Raw genomic sequence first — 12,579 nt, 5'->3', positions numbered from 1 at the left:
AGACATAAGAGTCAGGGGCCCGCAACAACCTTACACACGATTTGAGCACACAATGGTCCCGAAAGACCACATGATGATTGTTTGGTCAACACAAGAGTCTCAAGGTCACGACTTTCACCATCCTAAACACAACCACTTGTTTCTGACCATGGGATCAAAGGCAACTATGTTGGGCCCAAGTGAAGCTTTTCTTGAGGTAACCTTAACTACGAGCTACCAAAAATAAAAAAAAACAAAAACGGACTCAAACCCTTAAGAAGGTTGTCACTCCATCCATCATCGAGAAGAGCCACCCGGTTCACATAATACTCCACCTTTGGAAAGAACCGTGGCATTAAGAAAACCAAAGACTTATTGAAAGCGCAAAAAAACAAAATAAAAATCTACGAGCCTATCTAAGAAGCTAAAAACGAATTTTTTTATGAAAATAAAAAATAGAATGAATATGTACAATAGGGGATTTGAATATACAACGGGGGATGAATATATACAATAATATAACTTTATATACAGACCAAATGAAAGATAAAAAGTGCGATAAAAGTAACTAAACATAAAATTATATACAGACCAAAGATGAAAATCAAAAAGACATAAAATGTAACAATATATACATTCATCCAACAATAGGGCGCACCCCCTCAAATAAAACCTGGCATTGTCCCCAATGCCAACTAAACAAATAAGCACCCAAAAAAAGTATACAGAAAGGATATAGGAACTCTCTAAACCGTGTTTGTCTGCATGGGATCATCAGTGGTCCCCGGGTCCTCTATATGCGCGGGAACCTCAAACTAGTTCCTGGTCTCCTGCTGCTTAGCTGCTGCTGGGGCCTGGACCTGGACGGGCTGAATATCAGGAACATCCTGTGGCTAACTAGAGGAAGCCTCCGGTGGGTCTGCCAACTGGATGATCGCCTCATCTGCACTAGGGAGATTTCTCTTAATCTTTGGAAGCCTCTATGTCTGCTCCTGCTGTGGCTCTGCTGCTGGTGCTGCTGCTAGAGCTGGATCCTCAAATAGCAAGTCTAAAGGCAGCTGGTCTGCCTTCAGTCTGTCCACATCCGCTCTAAGCTCCTTCAAAGACTCCTTGGAAGCCCGTGTTTTGCGCAGCTTCTTGTGCTCCCGGGCAAGCTCCTTTAGGGCCTTACCATGTGAATCCACTGCCTTAGCCAAGGCACCCTGAGTACTGATGATCTTTTCTTGGTTCTCCAGGATCTTATTCAATGTATCCTCAATGGCCTGTGGAATCTGTGCTAGCTGCGGTGCCGACTGAGCCGCAATGGTAGAAGTCACGGTAGACAACTTGGATGATGCAGCTGACATCCAGTAGTTCAAGCTATAAAGTGTCTGGCTCAGCTGGTGGCCAGTGATTGGATGGGCCTAGGAAGATGGAATCCCCGAGTCAGCTGAAGTAGAGGGACCGACAGTAGTGGAAGGTCCGGGAGACATGTCAGCAACTGTGGAGGTAGGATCAGTGGAGGGCTCTACCGCAACCGGCTCTTCAGACTGGCCGGTTGGGGCAGAAGCAGGCGGCTTGTAATTTTTGTCCTTGGGGTTGTCCGACCCCTTCAAACTATACCATGAAAACGGAGCCACAGGTTTGACCTTGATGTCAAAAGATCTCTTCTCCACCTTCAGGTCCCGAAAATACATAGTGAGGGTGCTGGGAAAAGGGTAGATCCAGTCATGCTCAACCCCCACTGTAGAAATAACGCGGGACATCACATTTCCCATGCTGATAGGGTATCCCGCCATAATAGAAGCAACAAGAACAACCCAGGCAAGTGGAATAGTCTGATCATGGGTAGTGGGGTCAAGCCGACTACACACAAAAGTCAACCACCCCTAGCCTCAAAGTTAAAGGTCCTACGAAGTATTTTGGCCCCTGCTTGAAACCACTCTGGAATCGTACCCGGGATTTCCAGATATGAAGCTAACCATGGACGAACCTCCTCGCCCATTGCCAACTTTTCATTGTATAGGGACTCGTCTTCTTCAATGAACCCCAGGTATTCATTTAGTGCCTTCCCGGTAAATATCACATTCTTGTTTCGCACTTTGGTCACTTTAGTGCCCTTCAAGATGTGGGCCACATTGCTATAAAACTCCTTGACCATGTACTCATTCGCATTCATACAATTATCTTTAAAGAACTCCCAACCCACTCGAGCTTGAAACTGTCTATGTACATTGGGGTGTAGGGGTAAAAGGTCTCTGTCAATGAAGCTCCTCTCAAAAATCAACTTTTGTGACGGCCACCATTCCCTAAACTTGTGGAACGCCACCTGGCTGACGAATCTATATTCCTAAACAGTGGGATTTCTAGTCCGGTCAACACCCCCAACCTGAGGCACACCACCCCCAGGTAACTCCCCATCTCCCTCATCACCCTTAGCACCCTCTCCAAATATTGATGCTATGAGAGAGGTAGAGTATTCATCCCCACTACCTGCCGCTGAGCCCTTAGACGATCCAGAAGAAATGTTGATTGAAGTTTGAGTATCGGGGGAAGAGGGAGGAGTGTCTCTATGTATGGTCCTCTCCGGATACGGGATGTATAGTGGGACTAAATCTGAAGAGGTCTCCCAGGAGGGCTCGTACTCACTCCTCGAGTTGTCAATGGCTCTGTCAGCCACTTTGATTGCTTTCCTCATGTCCTTTATGTTTTTTCTAACCTGGGGAGTGAGTTTTACCATCCTTTGCTTCCCTCCCCGGGAGGAATCACCTCGGCCGGGTTGTTTCGAGCCTTTGCCTCTTTGTTTGACCATTGTCTGCAATCACAAACATCTAGCTTTGTTAGTATTGACACAAACAATGAAAGAGATATGGAAAATGAATTGCAGAACAGAAGATCAAAAGTTGCAGAACATATTGCAGAAACAGTGTAACGTGGCCCGCACAAAAAGGGGTGCAGCCGCATTGGGTGCACCGCGGACCGCACAAAAGCCACCGTGGTTCGCATTGGGGTAGTGTCTAGAAAATCACTCCTCTGAATCTCTCCACCGTAGTCTGCACAAAGCGGTATCGCAGCCGCGGTGGGCCAGCGCGGACCGCTAAGTGCAATGCGGCCGCGCTGGGCACAAGTCAACTTTCAAACACATGGGTACCGCGGTCCGCACAAAATGGTACTGCGGACCTCGTCAGGGCATCGCGGACCGCACAAAAGCTACCGCGGTCCGCGGAGGGTGCTTAGTTCAGGCACTGAGTTAGGGTTTCCAATTTTTGCATTTTTGTTCAAGTTTTCACCTACTTTGTCCCTATTCAATTTACCCAGTCATTATGCACATTAAGCACCCCAGAAACTAACACTTAAACCAACCTAAGCTAACAAAATTAGAGAAAACAGGACGAAAAACAAGTTACAGGCTAATAGTAATAAAATAAAAACAAAATTAATCAATTAAACGTATAAGGAATGAGTGAAATATTACTAGATGTGAAGATAAAATGCAATTAGTCAGTCTAAGCAATAATTATGGTCACAAGAGAGTATGAACAGTATCTTTTAGGTCTTTGAGTGTTAAAATTTCGCAAATGTAACTGGTGACCCCTGAGCTCTATTTATATAAAAAGATGTGGGACCCAGTCTTACCTACCAGTGCGGCCGCACAAAACAGACCGCGAACCGCGCTGGGTTTATTCAGAAGAAGCTTGAGAAGGCAACCTCCGCGGTCCGCACAAAACCAGACCGCGGCCGCGGAGGTCCACCGTGGACCGCTCTAAATGGAATGCGGTCGCGGTGGCAAACTTTAAAAAGTACCTCACTTGGCCTTCACCAGTGCGGACCGCACAAAGTGCAATGCGGCCGCACTGGCAAACTTCAGTGACTGTTCAATTTTTCCAAAATTTTTTGCACTGCAACATCTCTCAAACTATTAGCTCAAAAATCAATCCTAAACTACAAAGAAAATCAGAGAAAACAAGAAGAAAAAGACATGGGCTGCTTCCCAAGAAGTGCCTGATTTAACGTCGCGGCACGACACATGTTACCATCACATCACTTTAGATGAAGAAGTGCCACCACGTGGCTGTCATCAAATTTTCCAAGATAATGCTTGACCCGGTGCCCATTAATTCTGAAAACTTCACCATTTTTGTTCCTTAGATCAAGAGCACCAAATGGGGTCACGAACACAACTTCAAATGGCCCACTCCACTTTGACTTGAGCTTACCCGAAAACAGACGTAACCGGGAATTGAACAAGAGAACCGTATCTCTAATGTTGAACTCCTTACCCCGAGCATATTTGTCATAAAGGTACTTCATTTTGTCCTTATACAAGGATGAACTTGAGTAGGCATGGAATCTAAAGTCATCGAGCTCATTGAGTTGTTCAACACGAAGATTTGCCGCAACATCCCATTCCAAATTCAACTTCCTCAACGCCCATATGGCCTTGTGCTCTAACTCAACCGGAAGATGACAAACTTTTCCGAACACCAACTAATACGGAGACATACCAATTGGAGTTTTCTAAGCCGTCCGATAAGCCCATAGAGCGTCATCCAACTTTTTCGACCAATCGGTCATATTACATTTGTGACAAGATGCTCTTAATTTCTCTGTTAGAGACTTCCACTTGACCACTAGCTTGAGAATGATAGGGGGTAGAAACTTTATGATTGACACCGTACTTGGAAAGCAACGTGTCGAAAGCCTTGTTGCAAAAGTGAGACCCCCCGTCACTAATAATCGCACGAGGAGTGCCAAACCTTGTGAAGATGCTCTTTTTAAGAAATACAATAACACTTCGGGCTTCATTATTAGGCAAAGCCACGGCTTCAACCTATTTTGAGACATAATCAACCCCACGAGAATGTAAGTATTCCCACAAGAGCTAACAAATGGACCCATGAAATCGGTGCCCCAAACATCAAAGATATCCACTTCAAGAATCGTATTGAGAGGCATCTCATCCCTTTTTAAAATTTCGCCCGCTCTTTGGCACTCATCACATCTCTTCACCCAATCGCCCACATCTTTGAACAAGGTGGGCCAATAGAATCCATAACTAAGAACTTTCTAGGCGGTCCTTATCCCACCATGATGGCCACCATAGGGCGAAGAATGGCAAGCCTCTAAGATACTCAATTGTTCTTCCTCCGGGACACATCTACGAATCATACCATCCATGCAAATCTGGAACAAGTATGGCTCATCCCAATAGAAATCCAAACTATCCCGCTTGAGCTTCTTCCTTTGGTTAGAAGAGAGCTCACACGGGATTATTCCGATCACAAGGTAATTGGCAACATCGGCAAACCATGGCATATCCTTCATTGACACTGCAAGGAGTTGTTCGTCGGAAAATGAATCATTGATCTCAAGGCCGTCACAAGGCCTCCCCTCCTCCTCCAAATGGGACAAGTGGTCCGCCACTTGATTCTCACTACCTTTCCGGTCAATAATTTCTAGATCAAACTCTTGAAGAAGTAACACCCACACTACAACAAAAAGGGGCTTTAGCGGCAATATAAAAGGTCACTGGCGGAAATAACAATTACCGCTATACCATTTACCGGCCATTGATGTTTAGCCACTGATATTGGGGTCAGCAAAGCCTTTAGCGGCGTTTCTTACAAAAGCTGGTAAAGGTCGGACTTATTGCCGCTAAATATTATTTGCTTTAACGGCAATTGTTTGCGGCAATTATAATGGCTGCTAAATCTAATCTAAAAACAGCTACTAATGCTCTTTTTACGTCCATTTTTATAGCCACTAAATTCAAAATATTTGTCGCTATAGGTCTATAGATTTAGCGATAATTGTTTTGTGGCAATTAAAATGGCTATAATATTCCTTTTGAAAACGAATTAGTACGCCCTTTTAGCATCCATTTTGATGGCTAGTAAATTCAATCAAATTGCCGCTAAAAATTATTTTTAATAGCAATTATAATGGCTATAATATTCCCCGTGGAAACATCATAATTTGCCCTTTTATCATCTATTTTTGTAGCTAGTATATTATGTTAAATTGTCACTAAGTCACAAGCTATAACGATAATAGTTTAACCACCATTGATAATAGTTACTACATTCATTAAAAAAATGATCCAAATAATAAAACATAATAATATTGATTCATAAAAACATATTGTATCTCATTAAATCTTAAAAACAAAAGGAAGTATTAATCCAAAATAGTAATATCACGGTAACTTAAAATATAAACTTATATTATTTGAAGCAAATAGCTATTGTCATTATATAACTAATCCTAACAAATAATAGTCTTCAAATAATTTCTGCAATGCTTCATCATTTTAAAATCTTCCACCGGCTAAATTATCGATCATCAGACTGTGACCTAAAATTACAAAATAACTACGTCAATAGATGAAATATAATAGTCTTCAACTGGATGTTTATCGAGCAAACATTGCCCCAAGCTAAAGTTGTTTTACTGTAGAATGACAGTTCCATTTTTCTATAGAATAAGACATAACAAATCCGACCGAAACAAATCAAACTGCAATAGTATATATAAGAAGTAAATGAGATGAATTTTCAAGATATCAAGCAAATCAGAAAAAGATTTAAGCTTTCAAAAGTGTGCAAGAACTCCGGGAAAATAAAGGTGAAAACCACTCCAACTGTTTCTCATGTATTGCGGAAATGCATGTCAAGATAGAGAAGAACCTTATCCAGGCACCTAGCCAGTACTTATGTCAATCCTTCAGGTGAGAATTGAAATTCCAGGAGATGACCTGCTAATTTGTAAAATCCTTTTCTCTACAAACATGCATCTCATTCTGCTTCCTTGTCTATTATCACACGACATCTTTGCAGTAAGTAATGAAAAACCCACATATAGTAGCTGATCACTTTACATATGAGCATAGAGCAGTGAAGGCATGGGTTAACAGACATAACGTGTAACCTGTGATGAAACAGAGACTGCAACACAAGATTCTTACCCCAAACCACACATTATGCCTTGCCATACAAGATTGGAAGTCACATTTGTTATGTGTGCATATATCAAGCCAATAATAGTTCCAGAGAACAATAAAAGGGAAGGAGTGAAAGGAAAAGAACTTGGACATATATTATATTCTGTTGGAGAGGTGTCTCGAGTATAACGGCTGGTTCTAGTACTTCTACAGGCCCTGTTGATGCTGCTGTAGTTAGGGGTTCTCAGGTTTTGAAGAATGCAACAATACCTGTGGTTGATAGAAATTTAACTAGGACTTCTATAACTATAGATGTTGAGCAATACACTAATGCAGCTGGACAACTGATCACTAAGGAACATGAACAATCTAAGATACAACTATCAACATATGGGAAAGAGAAAAGATGGTACTCTCAATATATGCAGCTGGACAATAGGTACTTGCTGCTCCGACTCCTAATGGGAATCGAGCTCAATCATCTACTGAACAACCTGTTGATTTGAAGGATCCTAAGGCAACAGATGGTACAAAGGTTTTGGAATTTCCTAATGAGATTATTGTTCAACAACAGTTGGTGCATGTACATGATCAACCAGCTGCTGTACCTGCTGAATTGTTTGAAAAAACAGCAGGCTCTAAAATTACAGCTTTGAATAGGGTTTCTCAGGTTTGCGATGGGGAAAAGTAGGTTTCTAAAAACCCTACTACTGATCGTGTTTCAGATCAAGGATGTACTCAAGTTTGTTGAGGTAATGAAGCTGTGCAGCAACTTAATAATGGACGGGGACAGATTAACACTGTGACTGATGCAACTGTTGCACGTGCTGAACTAGTTGAAAACCAGCAAGCTTTAAATCTATTGTTGTACATGATGAGAGGCAAGAACTTGAATGTGTTGATGTTTTGGATAATGTAGCTGCTACCGGTGATAAGACAATGCTTGAACAAGCTGAGAACCGTCCAAATAGTCCACCGATCATGCCATCAATGTTGAAGTTATACTCAGATAGTCGGGGTGCCTCTACCGGCCCAGTGAGCATATCGACTGATCAGGCCCAGTGAACTCAACTTGGTTGGTTGGCCACCTACCTAAAAGCCACATGCTGCTAGGTGCAATTGCTCTAAGGCCTTTATCTTACTACCCTCATCCATTTACTCTATAAGAAATCTGAATGATTTCTTTATTCTTTTTCTGTGGTGAGCATTTTAATTCATTTTTTGCAAAGATGTCCATGGTTTATCTTCAAGTAAAGACAATATAATCACAGTGGTCATGATTGTTCAAGCTGTTGTGACAAGCTTTATTGCTATTGCTGCCAACCTCTACAATCTAATTGGAAATAGTTCATAATGACCTAAAAGTCATATTTTAATCAAAGGAACCTCCAGATGATGTACACAAAACATTGGCTAATGGTAATCAGGGTGCACCATAAACAAACAACTATTCAAACTCCAACATATTAAAATATTGTATCCTAATTCCATCAAATGATTTTCTTGCCATTTTATCTTGATTGTCATAATTCAAAATAATATCTAAGAGGTAGCCAACCATAGCACATTATGGGAGGTGTAAAAAATAATATCTCCATACACACTAAAGTTTTAGTCTCTTTAATATCATAAATTTGGATTTAAACAACTCCATAACCTTCACTTTGGTCCCAAGTTTGCAGTTTTTAAGAGACAATATGACCTAAGTCACTATGTTCTAAGCTGTTATCTCAATATTAGGTTTTCATCACTATTATCTGAGAAGTATACTAAGGCAATTAAAGCTGAATTTTATTTTTCTTATATTATTCACTTTTAGTTATGTCTCACGCAATCAAAATATTAGGCAATTTTTTTGTGACATGAGGTTCATGATTCTAGTGACTAGCTAGATTGTTACATATAATTTCAAATGATAGTATCAGAAAAAGGCAAATAAAGTTCTCATAATCCCAATTCTGGAAAGATAACCAAAATTCAGAAAATAAAAAAGAAGAAATCTTACGATTGTCCTTGTAGACTCAGCATCCAGTGGCCTACCATCCTTACGTTGTTTATGAGTTAATATGAAAATGTGTGCTCATGTAAGCTTTACCCCATTTTCAGCCTAATATAATATAATAATGTCAAATATGCATAACAAAGAGAGTTTTGAAAAATTAAATTTTAAAATATACACAAGAATACCTTCTCATCCATCAAGGCGGCAATACTTTTTGACCATCCTATGTGAGGCATCTTTTGATTTGATCTGTTATTTCTATTTGCTTGTGTACGCTTCTGTCATTACAATATAAAAATAATATATAATAATTTATACATAAAAACTAACAAAAACAATCACACAATAAAAATTAAATGTGTATTTTAAAAGTATAAAATTGATACTTTTGCTTTATCAGAAAACCAATAAGAGAGAAGACCGGTCCATTGATCTCGTGGTATATGACTTGGTCTATTTCTTAGCAAAGCATCTTTCGTCTTATATTTTGTCGTATACACATTTTTCAAGTCATATTTGTAATCTTTCCATTTCTTTCTTGTTGACTTTATGACATATGCTTCTCCACGAGTTGGGATAGAGAACTTCTTCTGTGAAATAAAAGAAAACAATCAAAAGATAATATCACGTATAATAAAATAATATATTATTATATTCACACATCGTAAGAATAATAATAACTCCATACCTTCACAAACTCCAACAGTTTCTTCTTTTCATCTTTGGCAAAGTTTCTCCAATCATCTATGTTCAGAGGTGTTAGTTCTGGAGTTCTAGCGATTATGCCTAGAAAGCTAGCAAGCTTTCGACCCTCTTTTCTTATGGGTTAGTTACGATTATTGAATTGTATAGCAATTGTATTCCATAGTGGCAGTTTTCGTATATCTTTTAATATTGTGGGTCCACGAACCTTTCTTTCCTCTTAACTACCTGATTTGAAAAAGATTTAATGATCATTAAATCCATATAGAGAATGGAACAATTGCTTTCCAAATTAGTGCAGCATTTTCTATTTTTCTTTTAATCTACTATAAGATGTTATCACCAAAAAGTCTCAAGGACAGCAAAATATACTGCAAAATAAAATTTTTAAGTGGTATATACTTCTGTAGTAAGAGCATGGGAGTGCAGGACGCGACCAACATAAAAATATTTATTGAAAATCTCAAGGAACAATAGAAATAAGAACAATGTACCACTCAGTAAATGAACTAACATGTCCAGTAGATAAACGAAAAGTATTACCTGATTCATCATTCTGTTGAACCTTAGTATCGGTAGAATTATTCAATTCATTAGATTGAATATCATGTGTTTGTACTTGAGATCAATTCTGACCATTCATCAATTGTTCAGTATAAGGTCGCGCATCTGCATCATCATGTTGTTGAATAACCATCCTGTTTTCACCTCTAGTTCGCATAGCTCCTTCTTCAAAATAAAGTAATTAACAAGCTGCAATAACGTGTGAAAGTGGACAGAAGACAAAAATTGTATCTGGAGGTTGTCAAAATTACTGCCACTCAATCAAAATTTTCACATAATCCACTAATAGAGATAGATACTTGAGATTGAAGACAATTTGCATTAACATAAAAAATGATAATAAGGCAACAATTATTTTTGACAAAGATAATCCAAACAAAAAACAGTTTGTACAATAATGATTCATGACCTCTGATCACATACCTTAAGTATAAATAATTCAAAGCAAACCAACTGTCAAAATTATGGAGCAAAGCAAAGTGATAACAACTAAATGGTTTAACAGGTAATATTTATTTCAAATTGAAGGATTTAGACCCTACCAGTTATCTTTGGTCAATACTTTAATTTAATAGTAACTTTTCATCAATTTTTGTGGTAAAATCAGTAAAAGATCACAACAAAATGCAGTTAAAATTGAGACTATACTCTCACCAAAACAAACTGAAAATATTTCCACAAGATTATGATAACACATGTTTATGTTCTATGACTTCACAATAAATTCCAGAAACAAATGTAAAGAAAAAACCCCAATTTTCTTAGAGAGAAAGGAAGGGTTTTTTCCAAGGGAATTTCAAAAAGAGGAAAAGCTCTGAATCTAATAAGATTCAGAATCCCAAATTCATAAATTCAAGGCAAAATTCCTAACTATAGACAATACCCCACATGAGCAAAACTCGTAAACATATCAAAACAATACAAATATTCCAATCTTCCCAAATAACTCCAAAGCCAAAAAATATTTTTACAAAATATAGTTATTTTGCGCGTAAATTGGTCCAGATACAATGATCGTTAAAAAAATTCAAAGAAAAAAATCAAGAAAAAGAAAAAATTACATATACTTTGAGCTGAACTTTAAATGAGTCTGGTCGATGAATATATTGAAATTGAATATGAAGAAGGAACAAGAAGGTATCAAAGGTGGCCTTTTGTTTTATTTGGTCAAAAAAGATTATGGAGACTTCCAATTTTGAATCATCCAATTGAACCCTAAAGATAGAAATAAAAATATAAAGAAAGACAACTCACCAGCAATTGTTACGGTGGCCAAGAATTTTGGTTGCAGAGAATCACCAAATTGAGAAGATACTTTATGTGATTTAGAGCGTAGTTTTTTTTTCCTTGTTTGCAGTTTTTAGGGTAAATAAAGTACTAAAATTTAGGCGCGAGGGAAAAGAAAAAATTAGAGGGAATATGAAAAGTAAAAATAATTATTCTAGCAGCTTTTCCTCTTGAATGGATGCTAATACATACTAATTAGTAGCCAATATTCATTAGCCAGTGATATTTGCCTTCCGTAAATAAATTAGCTGCAATTGTCTTATTGCCGCTAAATAATTGCCGCTAAAGACTTTTTTTGTTGTATTGCCATCTCATCAATCTCGCCTTGGAGTCTTTCTTGGTCATCAAATACCTAAGGGCGGGATGATCGGTGTGCATTATAACTTTGGCCCCCATAAGGTAAGGTCGAAACTTTTCCATAGCAAACACAATAGCCAACAATTCTTTCTCGGTGACTGTATAGTTCCTTTGAGACTCATTCATGGTCTTGCTTGCGTAGTACACCAGATGAAATATCTTGTTGATTCTTTGGCCCAAAACAGCCCCAACCGCAACGTCACTAGCATCACACATAAGTTCGAAAGGCAAACTCTAATTTGGTGCGGTAATGATGGGGGTAGAAATCAACTTGAGCTTGAGAAGCTCAAATGCTTGCATACAACTCTCGTCGAACAAGAACTTTGTATCTTTCTCTAGAAACTTGCACAAAGGGTGTACCACTTTAGAAAAATTCTTTATGAACCTCTGGTAAAAACCTGTGTGCCCAAGGAAACTCCTCACCCCTTTGACAGAAGTAGGGGGAGGAAGCCTCGAAATCACCTCTATCTTGGCTTTGTCAACTTCAATTCCATGCTTTGAGATTTTGTGACCCAATACTATACCCTCTTCAACCATGAAATGACACTTTTTCCAATTGAGTACGAGGTTTGTGTCTTCACACCGGAACAAAACTCTATCCAAATTACCCAAACACTCTTCGAAAGAATCCCCAACCACGCTGAAATCATCCATGAAAACCTCTAAGATATCTTACACCATGTTAGTGAAAATAACCATCATGCAACGTTGGAAGGTCGCCGGAGCATTACACAATTCGAACGACATTCGAGAGAAAGCGAATGTGCCA

General features: G+C 39.0%; 1 protein-coding gene across 10 annotated transcripts; it reads right to left on the bottom strand.

Moving 5' to 3' along the window:
• Window positions 1-482: 482 nt before the first annotated feature.
• Window positions 483-11,644, bottom strand: LOC107782922 (uncharacterized). 10 transcript variants are annotated; one of them, XR_012703712.1, is made up of 6 exons: window positions 11,421-11,629; window positions 10,146-10,331; window positions 9,589-9,644; window positions 9,287-9,490; window positions 9,086-9,178; window positions 6,082-6,312 (listed from the first exon to the last, which is right to left on the bottom strand). XR_012703712.1 is itself a non-coding variant. In XM_075240732.1 (5 exons), the coding sequence occupies exons 2-5, from the start codon at window positions 10,155-10,157 to the stop codon at window positions 2,309-2,311; spliced, it is 774 nt and encodes a 257-aa protein (XP_075096833.1). In that variant the 5' UTR covers window positions 10,158-10,355; window positions 11,421-11,644; the 3' UTR covers window positions 483-2,308. The 10 variants fall into 10 exon arrangements, 6 of the variants coding, with proteins under 6 accessions (XP_075096833.1, XP_075096834.1, XP_075096831.1 ...); XR_012703711.1 differs by having other exon boundaries at window positions 9,589-9,830; window positions 11,421-11,625; XM_075240732.1 differs by lacking the exons at window positions 6,082-6,312; window positions 9,589-9,644 and adding an exon at window positions 483-2,773 and having other exon boundaries at window positions 10,146-10,355; window positions 11,421-11,644.
• Window positions 11,645-12,579: the final 935 nt, after the last annotated feature.

This window comes from Nicotiana tabacum, chromosome 20 (assembly GCF_000715075.1).
Source record: "Nicotiana tabacum cultivar K326 chromosome 20, ASM71507v2, whole genome shotgun sequence".
Taxonomy (NCBI): Eukaryota; Viridiplantae; Streptophyta; class Magnoliopsida; order Solanales; family Solanaceae; genus Nicotiana; species Nicotiana tabacum.
This window is presented reverse-complemented; position numbering and strand designations above follow the sequence as displayed.